The sequence below is a fragment of the Miniopterus schreibersii genome, assembly GCF_964146895.1.
Source record: "Miniopterus schreibersii genome assembly, chromosome: 1".
NCBI lineage: Eukaryota > Metazoa > Chordata > Mammalia > Chiroptera > Miniopteridae > Miniopterus > Miniopterus schreibersii.
Window position 1 is genome coordinate 104,795,554 of NC_138101.1, and position 16,436 is coordinate 104,811,989.

The 16,436-nt window shown below is 39.6% G+C and overlaps 2 protein-coding genes across 3 annotated transcripts in view; one reads left to right on the plus strand and one right to left on the minus strand.

Annotated features, from left to right (window-relative positions):
* Positions 1 to 14,574, plus strand: part of REC114 (REC114 meiotic recombination protein) — a gene marked incomplete at both ends in the record, with an annotated part of 130,107 nt that extends 115,533 nt beyond the window's left edge. The window contains 3 exons of the mRNA XM_081144191.1: positions 7,426 to 7,626; positions 11,820 to 11,906; positions 14,410 to 14,574. Of these exons, the coding sequence (XP_081000317.1) occupies positions 7,426 to 7,626; positions 11,820 to 11,906; positions 14,410 to 14,574 (453 nt within the window). The remainder of the gene's footprint in view (positions 1 to 7,425; positions 7,627 to 11,819; positions 11,907 to 14,409) is intronic.
* Positions 14,575 to 14,675: 101 nt separating this feature from the next.
* Positions 14,676 to 16,436, minus strand: part of NPTN (neuroplastin) — a gene marked incomplete at its 5' end in the record, with an annotated part of 73,691 nt that continues 71,930 nt past the window's right edge. The window contains 2 exons of one of the 2 annotated variants that reach the window (XM_081144175.1): positions 14,676 to 15,678; positions 16,216 to 16,290. In XM_081144175.1, coding sequence (XP_081000301.1) covers positions 16,230 to 16,290 — 61 coding nt within the window. In that variant the 3' untranslated portion in view covers positions 14,676 to 15,678; positions 16,216 to 16,229. The remainder of the gene's footprint in view (positions 15,679 to 16,215; positions 16,291 to 16,436) is intronic. The other variant, XM_081144176.1, reaches the window with a different exon arrangement.

Here is a 16,436-nt window from a genome sequence, read left to right on the forward strand (position 1 = left end):
AAAAATCAATGGAAAAAATACCCTCAAGTGAGGATTAACAAAAAAACAAAAAAAGTCGTATATTTTGGAGTGCTTCACTGAATGTATGTTTTCATTTTTTTCCCTCCTTAATATTAAAAATTAAATTCCTTTTTTATTTGCTTTCTACCTCTATTAAACATAAAGAATAATCCTCACCAAAGAAACATGTAGACTAATCATTTGGATTGTTTTCTCTCTGAAATAACTATAAAAAAAACAATCTGTTAGCATTCACTAAGTAGATAATATTGAAATTTAGGTGAAAGATCCTAATTTCTAATGGGCTCGGAACTGAAAGTTGGAAGAGGTCTTCAAGAGCATCTAATAGAAAGGACTTACCCTGGGGTCCACAGACCCTCCAAAGGGTCCTTAAAGAATTCAGGGGTCCAGAAACTGCATGGATTTTCACCAACCTCTAATTGAAATTTATCTTTTCCTTCAATTATGAATGTAGGCGTCAGCCCACAGTCGTATTAGACGTTTGCACCAATAGAAATCACAGATATTTGCATATCCCATTATAGTTATTTCAGATATCTGTCATGTCATTTATGCATATCACTACCTCAGAATTATGGTGGTTGTTCATCCTACTGCTAAGATCTTTTTATTGAGCGTGTTGATAAGGAAGCATGCGTATTGTTACATCACAAATTGGTATATTAATATTGTAATACACCATTTCAGTATAATTGGCTTCCTGTGTGATTAAAAACATTGTTCGAAGAAGTTGGCCCACTGACTTCACCAGATTGCCAAAGCGGTCTGGAGCACATACTCAAAGAATTCATGAACCTCTGGTCTCCTTTTACACATGAGGAAAGTGAATTAAACTTTGGCCAGCAGTTATAACCAACTATCAGAGAACTGGGCCACCCGTTGTTCTTCCGACTCCCAGCCCAGGACTGTGTCATGCTGAATGAATGTATATGTTTTTAAAAAAATTATACCATGCCATATGCCTGATATTTGATTTTTGATTTTTTCCTTAATATATATTATTTAAATTTGTAGCTAATTATAAAGAGCAAAATAAAAATCAGCCATAATTTAACCACTCAAAAATAATCATTATACTAAAGACAAAAGAAAGCTGGTTATCAGAAGGGAAGGGGAAATTGGGAGAGGTTGAGGAGGGTAAAGGGGGTCGAATATATAGTGACAGGAGACGATAAGACTTCAGGTGGTGAGCACATGATAGAGTATACCAATGTTGTATTATAAAAGTGTACACATGAAACTTATATAATGTTATCACTAACCAGTATTACCCAAATAAATTTAATTAAAATCATTATTCAGATTTTGAAGCTTTTACTAGGTATATATATTATATCAGCATTCAGATGCACGTGACAGAAAATCCAGGTATAGTGGCCCCCAAAATAAGGGTTTATTTTTTTCACTAAATAAGAAATCCAGAAACAGGTAGTGCTAGCTCGCACTGGCCCAGGTCCACATCTTTGCAATTCCCTTGGCCTCTCCCTTACATTTGCAAAATGGCTGCTGCAGCTCTATTTTATTTCCATTCAAGAAAGACCAGCTTCATCTGTTCATTTTATAGGGAAAGCATAAAGTTTCCTATATTGCTCTCTACCTCCCACAACCCCTAGAAGATGTCTACTTCTGTTTCATGGACCAGAAAGAGCAGTGCAGTGTAGCCATCCCACATGCCAAGGTTAGCAAAATGAGTGTTTGGCTTTTCTAGCCTATGCTCATGACAGCGAAGTGTCTGCCATGTACATCATTTATAAATTTGGAATTATAGCATATAGAGTGCTTTGTGTCCTGTTCTCTTGTCATGTAACATTACATCAGAGACATTATGCCAAGTCATTTCTTAGTCTTTGAAAACGCTATTCTTCATGGCTATGTAGCATTTTATTGTTTGGACGTACCATGATTCAATTAAATAATTCCCAACTTTCCACTGTTATATTTTGATTTTCAGAAGAATTTATTTACAGTGTTCTTGGAATAGAAATCCTAGAAATTTTAACATTTATTTAGTAAACTTTCCCTCCAGATAGTCTGTTTCTACAGCGTAGCAATGTGTAAGAATGCTTGTTTATCCAGATCCTTTCCAATGGGCAGATACAGTTTACATTTAAAAACTCACCTCCAATTCGATGGACCAGAATGAGCATCTTCCTTTAATTTGCATTTATTTGGTAACTAATGAGAATAAACATTTTGTGTTTGTTAGCCATCCATCTCTCTTCTGTGAGTCACCTAATGCTTTTGCCTAATTTTCCTCTTCAGAGTATTTAGATACTATCCATAGAGATTTTACATGTTATATAGAAATATGTATTTATATAATTTGTGTAGCTAAGTAATTTTATTTATAATACTTATGTATATATCATATAATTATAGGTTTTAAGATATTTAAGGTTTGGAACCTTTTGCCTGTTGTAATTATGAGTGGTACTCTTTATCTCAAAGACGTTTCTAGCTGATTGGATTCTTTCTGTAATTGATTTAAATTTAGCTTCCTTACTAAACTTTTATTAACTGGTAATTTGTATTAATTTATTAATTTCTAGGGAAATAGTTTTATAATCTGCAGTGATAATTTTCTTTCCAGTAGTTTGTACTTATTATTTTTATCACCTTACTGAATTATCTAGACCTTCCAGAACACTGGAGTTACATGGTTATGGTGCTGTCCTTGACGTCTTGCTGACCCGAATGGGCAGACGCATTTGGATATTCTTTACCATGTAAGGGAGACAGAGTCTTTCAGTTATAGTTTATTCACTGATACTTTCATCAGGATTGTATATTAAATTTTATCAAAAACTTTTTGACACCTATCAAGATATGGGGGTTTTTTCTTTGATTTATTGACTTTACATATTAATATTGGACCAACAGATTCTTCTTTTTGCCTTAGCTGGCAAAACATATGTTTGGTGTTTCTTACCTTGGATAACTTTAGTTAACCAGGTATTATGTAACAAACACCACTATTTAAATTAACAAATGGAAGAAGTATTTCAAAATAAATTTTTCATTCCTTTAACAGCAATTTAATATAACACAAATCCTGTGGTAATAAAGATTATATTTCTTTTCTCTCTGGCTGAAATAAGTAGACTGTATAAATTCTGCCTACTTGTACTTCCTTTTGTCCAGGAATTCTGATCAAAATGGTCTCAGAGGGAAGGCAGGGTGGGTGGATGGGAAGAGATTAACCAAAGAATTTATATATATAACCCATGGGCACAGATGATAGTGTGGTGAAGGCCTGGGGAGGGGGCAGGGGTGGAGTGGAGGGATCAATGGGGGAAAAGGGGGGATATCTGTAATACTTGCAACAATAAAGATGTTTAAAAAAAAGGTCCTAGCGAATTGGCTAACAGTTGACACATAATTCCCTTTCTTTTTTTCCGTTGATTTTTAGAGGGAGTGGAAGAGGGGGGGGGGGAGGAAAACAACAGAAAACATCAGTGTAACAGAGACACATTGATGGGGAGAACCTGTAACCCAGGTACATGCCCTTGACAAGGAATGGAACTGATGACTTTCGGTGCACAGGCTGACGCTCTAACCACTGAACCACACCATCCAGGGCCATAATTACCTTTCTGAAGGGACTTTATTTCAAAGAAGTAAACCCAAACCATTGTCCTCTTTACTTCTCATCCCAGTAACTCACTGAAGAATTTTTTAATGATTTTGTCTGGCCTAGGCTTTGGTTTCAAAGCACAGGATCAAAGAAAATGCTGAGGTCCTTTCTCTGGTTAAGTCCTTTCTCTATCCCCTCCCCTCTCAATTTCCTACAGTAGAGGAATTCAATACTCAAGGTGAGGAAAACTGCTCCAGTTGGGGTCCTAGTGGTGATGGGAAACTTCTTACAGATCTGAGTGATCTAAAACCAGCAGGAAAAGCCAGCGGGTTTGTGGTCTCTGTGGCCCCCTACTACGTGGTGCTAACAAGGCCCTGCGTCTTCCACGTGACCCTGTAATGTCAGCTGTGGAGCCTGGGGCTTCACAGTCTCCGTGCAGAGTCAGGGTTTAGGGGAAGCCTTTCTTGTGAGAACATGAAGACAGTGTGAAGAGACAAGCACTTATCCTTAACTTCCATTTCCTCAAGGAGTCTGTGTAAAAGAGGATTCCTATTAGCTGTAATAACTTGAAATTAAGTGTTTTAAAGTAGGGTGGGAACAATTTAACATGTAAAGTGCCACTTAACATAGTAATTTTATAGGAGCTAGTCTCCTTGGGGGATAGAAACTGAGACTACATTTGGGGCAGTTCATGGCTGTTAGTATACACATGAAAACTTCCCATTTCACAGCAAGTGAATTTTGACTTTTCATTACGGCATAAAAATAAATCTCATCAAGACTTTCAACCCAGGAAGCCTTTTTGTTAACCCAGTGGCAGGTGAGGATGTGGGTGGGGATGTAACTCATTTTCAGATTTTTCCCGAGGTGTGCCTTGGGTCCCCATGCATTGAAGTGGTAGTTATGGCTGCAGATGATAAACTCATTCTACCTGAGAATTTTACAGAAACATGGAGCGAGGCTTTAGTCGGGCGTCACACATACAGCCTCCTGTCATTTCCGGGAACTGCATCCCAGGGAAGCCCTGACTATGCGAACCCATTCTCAGGAACACTCACATGTAGATACCACTAGACTAACACAGTGGGTCTGAGATTTTTGCCCTGTTTATACACTTACTGATTGTTTCTTACATAGTTTTTCATCTAGGTATGAGGTGTAATGCTTAATGTTATTGCTTCTCAAAAGGTTATGTAATTACAGAATCATAATAGAAATGGCTAATATAAAGGTACTTCATATAGAGTCTAAACCAGGGTGAGTTGGAAACAGCTAATTAATTATAAACAAGAAATCATCTCAATTTCACAAAAGATGATGTGTAGTGTTACCCAAAATGGAATGTGTAGTTGTCTTACCAGCCCTCTTCCCTTGGTCGGGGAAGTTAGCTTCCAGGGATTCTTGGTAATTTGGGGATTATTCATCCAAGAGAAAAGTGACCAAAGAAGTGAGAGCACTGACGAAAGAAGTAGTACAAATGGCCATAGTGTAAGAAGAATATTCACCCTCATTGTAATCAAAGGAATGATTTCCAAGATAAAGATCTATGTTAACCTAATAGGTTAAAAAAATTAAAAAGAATACTAATCTCTGGTGTTGGAGAGCGCAGGAAGGTGGGCACAAAGACTCTTGGGGGTAACCGGTACTGTCTTGCCCCAGGCAGTTTGGCACAAGGCACCCGAATACACAGATCCTTTCATTGGGCATGTATGTACAAAGGTGTGCGTGTAAGAGTGCTTATCAAAGCTGCGGTTATGATAGGAAAAAAGGCAGGAAATAAAATGTTTGTCAGTAGGGGGTCAGTTAAAGCAATACTCTTTAGCCATTAAAAGTAATGAAATACTTCTATTTTTATACTTATTGTGAAATAATTAGGTTACAGAATAGTAGTGTAAAATATGTTAATATACAACCTATATGTATTATAATATACAGTTTATAAACTTATGTATGTGTGTGTGTATGTTCTAATACATTATACCCTAATATAATCTAGGGTAAATGCTCCCTTAGCCGTACCTCTTCCCCTCCAAGCAAACGGAAGCACTCACTAGAAGACCCTGCAATGAATGAAAGTGATATGACAGGGGTCACTTAGAATATATTAGAATGTTTCCTTTTCATATTTTTTTCATTGTTGGCGGGGGGTAATTGTAATGGATTACTTTTATACTTAGGGGGAAAAATTAAATGAATTAAAAAATGAAGAGAACCCAACAATAGTCGTAAAGGGGTAGCAGTGTCTGTTCTAAATGTGACACCTGACCACGGCTCACCTATGCCAAGAGTTTCTGTAACCTAAATACAGGCCTTTGCTTGATGGCTTCATCTAAACCTTTCAATAGTGGAATTGTGAAGAGGAGAATCGGGGTTTTGCTTACAGGAACTTGCAGAATTTGGCTGATTATGGGTAGATGCATGTTCCAGTTAGCAGTGTGACTTAGGGATTTAATGAATGCAGAGTGCTGTCACTGCTAAATTAGCACCTGAGTTTCTTCCCGGAGGAAGCTGAGGAAAAGTTCACAGCACTTGCGATCCCACTGGGATGGCTTTTGTGTAAGTTGACTTCTCTAAACTAGGCAGAGTATTAGTCGAGAGAAGAGGAAACTACTTCTCTTAAAATAATGGGTTTATTGTGATTGTTATAATTTAGTTTTTAAACTCACAATCAAAATAAATCTGTTGTCAGATTCAAAAATTTTTAATTGCATCTTTTCCAAATTTGCTGATTTGCCAATGAATGTAACTCATACAGCAAATTAAAGGCAACATGTGTGGTTTGTGTGGTAGTCTGGCCTCTTAAAAGATAAAGGACACTACAGACCACGAACATGACATACATTAGCTTTTAGCATCAGCCTGTCCCATTCCCTAGTCTTTTTCAGATTCACTGACTTGTTTAATGTGGCATATACCATACCTGGTTTGCTCTTTTATATGCTCAGTATAAAAACTTTTTGTTGAGACAGAAATATGCTGTATTATCTTCACTGATTTGTTGTGTTTTGTTTAAAATATTACAAATGTCCCTTTTTCTCCCCAGTGACCCATTCCACCCCGTCCCACCCTCCTCCCCAGTCCCTCTCCCCCCCATTGTCCGTGTCCTTGGGTTGTGCATATATGCATATAAATTCTTTGGTTAATCTCTTCCCTTCCACCCACCCACCCTCCTCCATCCCTCTGACATTCGTCAGTCTGATCTATGCTTCCATGTCATTGAATCTATTCTGTTCATCAGTTTATTAAGTTCTTTAGATTCCACGTATAAGTGAGATCATGTGATGTTTGTCTTTCTCTGCCTGGCTTATTTCACTTAGCATAGTATTCTCCAGGTCCATCCATGCTGTCCCAAAGGGTACGAGATCCTCCTTCTTTACAGCTGCGTAGTATCCCATGGTGTAAATGTCCCACAGCTTTTTTATCCACTCATCTACTGATGGGCGCTTGGGCTCTTTCCAGATCTTAGCTATTATAAACTGTGCTGCTATGAACATCGGGGTGCGTATGTTCTTTCTGATTCTTCACTGATTTTTTTACTTCAGGAATTAAAAGCTATGTAATCTTTATTCCAAAGTAAGACAAGACATTGATCTTTTACTGCAGTCAGTATGGTCACCTTCCTGATCTGTATGATATGGGCTTTTCCATTTTCACCAATACTGGTCCCTGAAGGAAATAAATTTTAGTTAAGAGGAACAGCTCCCAAAAGTGGGAAGAAAACTGATTAAATGCTTTTCTATACCCACATCGACAATCTAGGGTGAATGCTCCCTTACCTGTACTTCTTCCAAGCAAGGGTCATTTACAGTAACTTTCGATTTGTCAAACAGAACAAGAGTCGCATGTTCCGGGTACAGTTTAGTGGAGAGTCCAAGCAGCAGGCGCTGGAGCACTGCAGCAGCTGTGTGCAGAGCCTGGCCCAGTATGTAACTGTCCAGGCGCCCGATGGGAACAGCTGGGATCCTGGCCCACTGAGGGCAGGTGGGAGCCGAGGGAAGGACTGTGTGCCGAGCATCCCGCTGCAGCACGGAGTAAGTAGGCCAGTGCGTTGGCTGTACAAGAAACCTGACCAGGTCATGCTGTCTGGGGGCCAGAATGACAGTGGAACTTGTCAGGTCCATCAGGTATATAGGTTAAAAAATATCTAATGTTGAATGACTTAAATTGAAGGTTGATTTTCATTGTAGTTCCCTATAATCCTAGCAGTTAGACTGAGAGTGGGTCCCAGCTGAATTCTGGATGTCGCTCTGAAACATTGGTAATCAAAGTGTGGTCCATGGACCCCTCCCTTGGGCCTTTTTGGGGATCCACAAAGTCCAAATTATTTTTGTAATAATATTAAGACATTATTTGCCTTTTCACTTTGTCAATATTTGCATTAATGGGACAAAAGTATTGTTAGCAAAACTGTTGTCACCTTAGCACAAATCCACATTCTCTCCCATCACAGGCAGTAAGAACACATATAGACGGGTGCATTCTGAAGCACGACACTTGTTTTAAGGGACAGCACTTGTGTGATTGTGCTGGGGTAAACTAGCCTTTCTTCAGGTGTTCATCATTGCTGGATATTTGGTGGAGATTTTCTCAAAAATGAATACATTGAGTCTATCATTTCAGGAAAATTGACAGGATTTATCAACAATGATAAAATAAGCTTCTCAGGTGAAAATTCGAGTCTTGGATAACTTGTATTAGCCATTTGAGGTTCACAGCTCCTAACCCAGACTTTTTTGCTGCTGCTATTAATGGGATTTCTCTTTATTATTATTATTTTTAATCTTTACCTGAGGATATTTTCTCTATTGCTTTTCAGAGAGAGTGGAGGATGGGGAGAGAGAGAGAGAGAACATCAATGTGAGAGACACATCGATTGGTTGCCTCTCACACGTGCCCCAACTGGGGCCAGGAATCGAGCCTGCAACCCAGGTACATGCCCTTGACCTGAATTGAACCTGAGACCCTTCAGTCCACAGGCCGACGCTCTAACTACTGAGAAAACCTGCTATGACTGGGATTTCTTTTTATAATTGCATGACAAAATGTTTCAACATTTGGAAGATCTGTATAGTTCAGGGAACCAGTATTTTCCAAATTATCAAATGTATATGGTGCTAAAAAAATCATGCATGGGAAAAAGATCTATTCAAAGTGCAGGACAGGCCAGTGGGTTTTAGTATATCAGAGTTCATTGCAGTGTTTTCAGACTGTGTTGCAGCCTTTAAGAAACTATCATTGTTTCCCGGCCGGGCGTGGCTCAGTGGTTAAGTGTCAACCCAGGATCCAGGCGATCAGGGTTCGATTACCGGTCAGGGCACATGCCCGGGTTGTGGGCTCGATCAATGACTCTCTCATCATTGATGTTTCTATCTCTCTCTCTCCCTCTCCTCTCCTCTCTCTGAAATCAATAAAGATATAAAAAAAAAAAAAAAGTTTAAAACGAAACTATCATTGTTGAGTTTGGGTGTCATACTAAAGAATGTCCACAATTATCTGAAAAGGCTATTTTAAAATATTTTTTAAAAAATAAAATTTCTGCCTTTCCCATCTACATAAAGTCTTTTTTTTAAGCACATGCTTGTGTAGTTTGCTAAGTCAGATTTTTGGTGGTGTAGAATTCTTTCTCTTCATTTGTTTCTGCGTGATCTTTTTTATGACGTCGTCAATGCTAAAACTGCTTTTCTCACCAACCCTGGACCTAGTTTCAAACATTATGCCTCATCAGCTCCTGCTGTTTTTTTAAGAATCCCCTCGCTACAAGTGGGATGGAGTAGTTTGTTATAAGGTACTTTATTGCGTATGATCCCTTGCCCTTTAAATAGGTTTCCTTTTGCTGTGTTTCATTGATCAGTCTTAGCTTCAGATTATAGTAACCAGTACATAGGGTACAAAACTGGAACCAAACAGGGCCCCAGCACTTGGGAACTAAGTCTGGAATGCATTATAAAAGTAATGAAGACAAATCAGGCTACACAATTATCTAAATATAAAGCGTAACTGTAACGTGCAGTAACAGATGCAGGCTGGGCTGTGAGCTCCAGCAGCAGGAGGCGGCTCCAGGGCTTGGATTTTTAAAGGCTGGTCCAAATATCTAGGTAGAAACATCCCCTAAGGTGGCTGGAACCATTTCATGTCTTTTCTCAATTCTGTTCAGGGACCTCTGAGCTGTAGTTTGGTGTTCTGAACAGATGACAGAGTACGAAGTTGTGCAAAGACTGTAGGTTTTGAAACCAAAATGAATCTAGGTTTGAATCATGGCCCGATTAGTGGCTGCATGATCTGACCTCATGCAAGTCACTGAACCTCATCTGTAAAATCTGTACAGATTTGAAATGCTGTATCTATAAAAAGCACCTAGTGTAATGCCTGGCCAGAATCTAAATAACACCTATTCTCACTATTATTGCCAGTACTGTCCCCTTTCAGATCTGCCTTCCTCTGTAAATGAACACATTAGCATCCTGATCAGTTAGCAAGGGTCAGTACTGAGTCAACAGGGTCGTGATAAGACAGAGTGTCAGCTGCAGAGAAAACAAGAGAAAGCCATGGGTAGCCATGGGTCGGTTCACCACAGTGCAGACCTTGTGAAGCACTGCCTAGATCCCAGTCATCATAGTGACAAAGCAGGCCTAGCTGCTGCTGTGCAGACTGGTATCCTGCTCCCTTTCTCTGAATCCATCTACTGTGCACAGAACCTTCCATTTCTGCGTTTGGATGGACCATCTGTCTAACCCTGGAGCCACCCCACTAGCCTGTTACTTCAGTCGCATTTGACTATTCAGTGTTTGTGGCATATGGCTTTTGGTTGATGGCTTTCCCAGTTGTTTGAAGAACATGATGTGAGCTGAATTGTCATGTATGCTAGGAAAATATCAAATATCAGAGCTAAGAAACACTAGGCAATAGAGCCTGACTTTTGTTTTTACAGATGAGGAAAATGAAGAGAGAAACAGGGCTTGCCTAAGGATGGACGCCTGCTTCATTGAGTCTCTTCCCTTTTCATTTTGATTTTTGTGATCTTGACTAGTTTTCTATTTGTTCTTTCCTTCCTCTCCATCCCCCCAGTTTTTGATGCTTCCAGATCTACTTTTCTGCTAACACCTAATGACTAGCAACAGTCAGCTCCCATATAGGACAGGAAACACAATCTGGCACCTCTGCCTTCTGGTAGCCAGGACGTGCTGGTGATAGGCAGCAGTACCTTCCAGAGAGGTCCTTGGTTTCTCCCTGTGACACACCAGCTCACACCTGAGGTGGGAGCACCTGTCTGGAGGTGAGCGCTGCAGCAGCCACAGGATCCAGAGCCAGACCTACCGACCTCAGGGCTAGGAGGTTGGAGTGGTGAGGCTCTCACACATCCAGTGCTGTTAGGTGGAAGCAGCCCTCACAGCCTTTATGCCTCCAGCCTCCTTCTCTACCTTGTTCATTGTATTTGCCTGGAACATGTCCCCGGTGTGCTGAGAACCCCGCACATCACAGCCTCCTTACAAATGGCACGTTCAGGAGCATTCCTGCGCTTCAGGCCTGGCACCCCCTCCAGTTCACTCCCTCCACTTTGAGCCTGAAGTCCTATGTTTGCCTCCTTTGCCTCCGGCCCAGCAATTTCTGGGCTGTGTTCTAATCAGTTTTAGGGTAAGGTTCCCACTGGGCTGTGTTCCTGAGGGCTGGACCTCTACTTTGTTCTTTGTGGCTCCCTTCCCTTTATCACCAGGTGTCTAAGAACCCATTCCCTCAGAATGTCTAAAATGATTTTTTTTTTTTAAACCCAGTTTTATTTTAAAAAAACACACACATATATTGTTATCTTGGAGTCATAGTGTTTCTTTTCCTGCTTTGCTTTTCTACTTGAATAATAATTCTTAGGTGATAAGTCACAATAATCTGAAGCTGGGCAACATCTACTGCCCTCCAGTACCAGCCTGTGGCCCTGGGTCCCAGAGCAGGCTTCTGTAGACAGAACACAGTGGTGTCAGACAGAAGGCAGCAATAAGAGCCTGTGAGACAGAGGAACCCTGGGCACAGGGCAGGAGCTCCAATTTAAACTCTGTGCATAGTTCTACTGTGGTAAATCAAGTAACAGCCCAGCTGGAATCAGGACAGACTACACCAACAGTGACTTTTCCTGATACTTTTTCTCTGAACATGAATGCATGTGTTTCCACTTCTTCAATGGCCTGTGGTGTTTATGATTATGTTCAGCTAACTGGCAGTTGTCTCATTACAGTCGCACCAGAAGGTGGAGCAGCAACAGTGTGCACCGGCCATCACAAGTGCTCCAGGAGGAAGGGCCTCAGTGGCCCGGTTAGCTCAGGTATTTATTTCCATGTTCAGTTTTCTTGTCACGAAAAAGTGATTCTGAGAATTTGTATCCCTCTGTTCACGCTCTTGTTCTAGAATAGTAACCTGAAATGTACTATAGAAGAGGCTACAGACAGAGCCAGGCCATTTTCATCGAACTACCCGGTTGTGAGAGTAGCATGATGACACATACTGAAGAGCTGTTCTCCTAAGGAAACAGAAGAGTAGTGTATAGTGTTAGCCTTGAAATGTGTGATAAAGAATTACCACTTTCCCAAAAGAAGAATAAGGGAAGAACTTTGGGAACTGTTCTAAGACAAATATCAATATGAATTTGGAGTTAAGATCATTGATGGTTTCTGTACAGGCAAATTTTCAGTGCTAGGATCTCAGCTAGGATGTGTGGAAACGCAGGAGGATTCAACTGTTCCCACACACTTCCCTTTCCCTTTGCAGTTCGCATTACCACAGTCCTAAACCTGTTCCTTGGGTCTCAGTACCTGGTGTGTGCTCTGCTGGGAGCCCCTGACGACTGTCTGCTCACTGCGGTCCAGCTGCGCTCCCCAGCAGGCTCTCAGGCCAACAGCTTACACTTTCCACAGAATTCTACGTGGAATATTCAAGGATGTCAAATTCATCCTTGTCAATATTCAAGGATGAATTTTCTTTTTAATGTATCAATCTGTTCTGAAAGTGGTATAAAAAAGAAAATATGAAGAAAATATGGGTATTTTTTTCCACCTGCTTACCCCTAATGCAAAATAAATGGCAACCACAGAATAAAAAACTTCCTCAGCAACTGTGACAGGAAAATGCAAAAGCCTCTTTGTCCAGCAGTAGGGCAGACTTCATAGTGCCCAGTTTGTAGCCTCATATTTGCATTGGGGTTAAAGGTTAATTGAATCAAAGTGGCTAAGGATGGTAGAGGCACAAAAAAACATGGAACAAGGCAGGGTGTGATGTCCTTTTTCAGGAAATGTCAGCTGCCATAAAAGAAGTAACCTTATCCCAGTTTATTTACATAGTAGAGAAGAACCACGTACAAACTAGAAAAAGCACCACAGTGGGAGTTCAGATATGCTACCTGTTTGCTCTAACCTTCTAGACAAGTCTAAGAATGTAAGTTGGTATAACTTTTTGGAAAGCAATCTAGCAATATAGATCAAATTCGATGTCATATCTATTACCTATAATTCTATTTCTGCTACACCAACATACATGTAAGGGTGCTGTTCACAGTGTTGCTTATAGTGACAAAATTGGAAACAACATAAATGTTCACTGATAGGATACCGAGTGGTTAAAGTGTGAAATAACCATGGATGCGACAAAGATGCAGTCAATAGAAGTGACGGGTGTGTGTGTGTGTATATATCCCTATCGATTGACTTGGAAAGATAATCATAGTACATTCAATTTTTTAAAACAAAAGCATCATGTATGACTTGATTTCTGTAGTAAATGCACACACACAATAGGCTTGGAAGAAGGTGAACTCTAACGCTAACAGTGGCTCTTACAGGAGAGCAGGGCTCCATGTTACTTTCATTGTTTTTCTTCCCACCATTAGGGAGAGTCTGAAAAGCTGGCTTCAATTTAGAAAAGTAAATTTCTATTATAGTTTCTATACTATGAGAAGTGTCAGTTGATGCATACACACCAAACCTTCCCATCAATAGGAAAGGTATAAAAACCACCTACTTAACAGAATTCGTGTGAGGAGTAAATGAGACGTAGGTGGACCACAGAGCTGGTGCCCATTGCCATCAGGTCAGTGCTGCCATTTCTTCTAAACTGCTAAGCACGTTTCAATTTAAGCAAGTTTAAATTGAACTGCCCTAATTTAAATATTGGTAACTTATTCAACTGGTTTTAAAACACAAGTTACCAAAGATGGCACACAAATGGAAAATAGGCATGTAAAAAAAATGCTCAACATTATACTACTTCATTTATCAGACTAAGGTGTGGAGAATATAGATCAGCAGTTGTTGGGGGGTGGTTAATGGTCTGACAAAGAAAGGTAGGTAGCACGAAGGAGTTTTCGGGGGGGGGGGGGATGGAAATGTTCTGTGTCATGATTGCGCTCATGGTATATATGTCTTTCTATATTTGTCAACCTTATGGACAAGACCAGAAAAAGACATGGGTCCTTTGGATGGTCACTTTGTGGCTGCTCTTTATTACACATGAACTGCTCACACCCATTCCCTCAGCTGACGAACTAGCTAGTGGATGGCATTCATTCACTGATAGGTTTCTTATCAATCCACATAAGGTTATCAGCACAGTATTCTTTATTAAAGCAGGCTCTTAACTTTTCAAATCATCTTATTAACGTACTTCAAATACCTAAGGATACAAGTTTATCTCACTTATATGTACATTTAGAAACATTAACACTAATTTTTGGTATGTGTTTCCCTAATCTTTCCTTAAGGCAGTTTTTCTGTGTAATTGAGACTGTTGCTTTTGCCTGTAATCTCTAATAAACTACTCTTCTGGAATCCCCACAGTCTCTCTTGGCATCAGAGGAGCTGCCCCTTGTCTATGAACAATCTGCATGGAATGCGGAAGAGTTAGGCCCCTTTCTCCGCTTCTGCCTCATGGATCAGAATTTCCCAGCATTTGTGGAAGAAGTGGAAAAGGAACTAAGAAAACTGATGGGGTTGAGAAATTAACACACTCTGTACATACAGAACTAAGGAACTTGAAAGCATTGAAAAATGCTTCCTCTTTAAGTTTAGAGAAGATACTAGAATAAAGAATATTATTCCTAACATCTTTTATCAATGTTTTATTTTTAAAAACTGGTGAGTACACTTTTCTATACATCATTGCACATCAACGATTACACAAAACATGAGTACATGCATCTACAGTTACATACCAACAACCCTGACGGGTGAGAAAATCTACACTCAACCATTAAATCAATGTGAAAAAATACAGTGTCAACCCCAAAGTATAACTAGTTGTATAGAATACCATGCTAGAACATTTCAAGGCCATTGAAAACTAAAGGTAAATTATAAAAGTTTGCCTTAATTGAATGTACAATAACGTTCAACACATCAGTGCAAAAGGATTTAAGAATTTACATGATTTAACAAACGAAAAAATAATCACTTAAAAAGCAATCATACATATATACTGCAATTCGTTATAGCCATTCAGTGGACTATTCCAGCTTCTTATTAGAATCATAGGTTAAGCCCTTAAAATTATAGATTTGTTTATATTACTCATCTTTTGTACCAGAACTGCACAATTTCCTCATCTGACAACATACGATAAGGAATGAATATCAGCAGCTTGAAACTGAAACAAGCATTTATTTTATTTTGTATTTCCCCCACACCCAAAAATATAAATATATATATTTATATACTGTATTTATCTGTAGGTTTTGCTGTACTTTACAAAAATGTATCACTAGATGGCAGCAGTGCATTTTAGAGCTTTGCCAAATTAACAGCTGCAGTAAGTAGAAAATGGCGCATGCATGATCCAATCCTCAGAGGACCTTTTCACTTCTATTTAAATATTTTAATAAAGAAAAAGGAAGCAACATTCACAGCACATCAAGCCCAAAATAGTTGACACCTTCTACACTGAAGCATTGTTTGAAATGTACCTGCTAGGTCACCCATTATACAGGAGAGGCTAAATAAGGCATGCTTTAGACAGTCGTGGTGTTGCTCACTTAAAGGGGAGGGAACCAAAGAGGTCCAAGCAGAAAACTTAGCAGGTCATGTTGCCACCAGTTTCAGGAACCTAAAGATCTGTAAAAAACAGACAAGTATTTGGAAATTAAAAGGGAGTGTGCACTGTCACTTAACCAAGTGCCACATAAAACAAGGCTTTGTTTCAAACAGCATGCTCAGGGATGCGGTGTGAAATTCTGATCTCCATGTGCCCGACCACCCGGAAGGCACTGGGCCAGCTGTCCTGGCTACCAGTCTTGCCTTCCTTGCCCAAAGAAGCAGAGGGGGACTAAATGAACTCTGGGAATATCCCACCTAGCAAGGTGACAATTTAATCTTTACCTCTTTTAAAAAATATAAGTAAACAGTAGCACATAGTGTTATTTTGAAACATCATACGTATTCTGAAATGGTGTTTATAAAAATATGTGAAACAAGACAGCTGAAAAAAGGTCCTTTCCAGCTGCTACTGGGTTCCATCAGCATGAACTGCTCTGAAATGAACGAAAAGATCTTGCAGCGTAACAACAAGTACTGAAGAATTTGTAACAAGGTCAACAGAGCCACGTTCATTTCAATATAATTTTTAAAACTTCTAAAGAAGGCCATACTTACACTGTAAGTAGTACTTAATTTGTGTTTCTCTGGCGCAAGTTTTTATCTTTGTGATTGTTGGTAGAGTTCGTTTTCCTTTGGAGGGAAAATTATATTACAAGAGTTAAACTCAGTCAATAGCAACTTTTGAAAGTGTAACACATGGAAATACAGGGACTCTTTCACCTACTCCATCCCTGGTGTAGTTAAGTTTACTGCACAATATTAGTACATAAAAATAT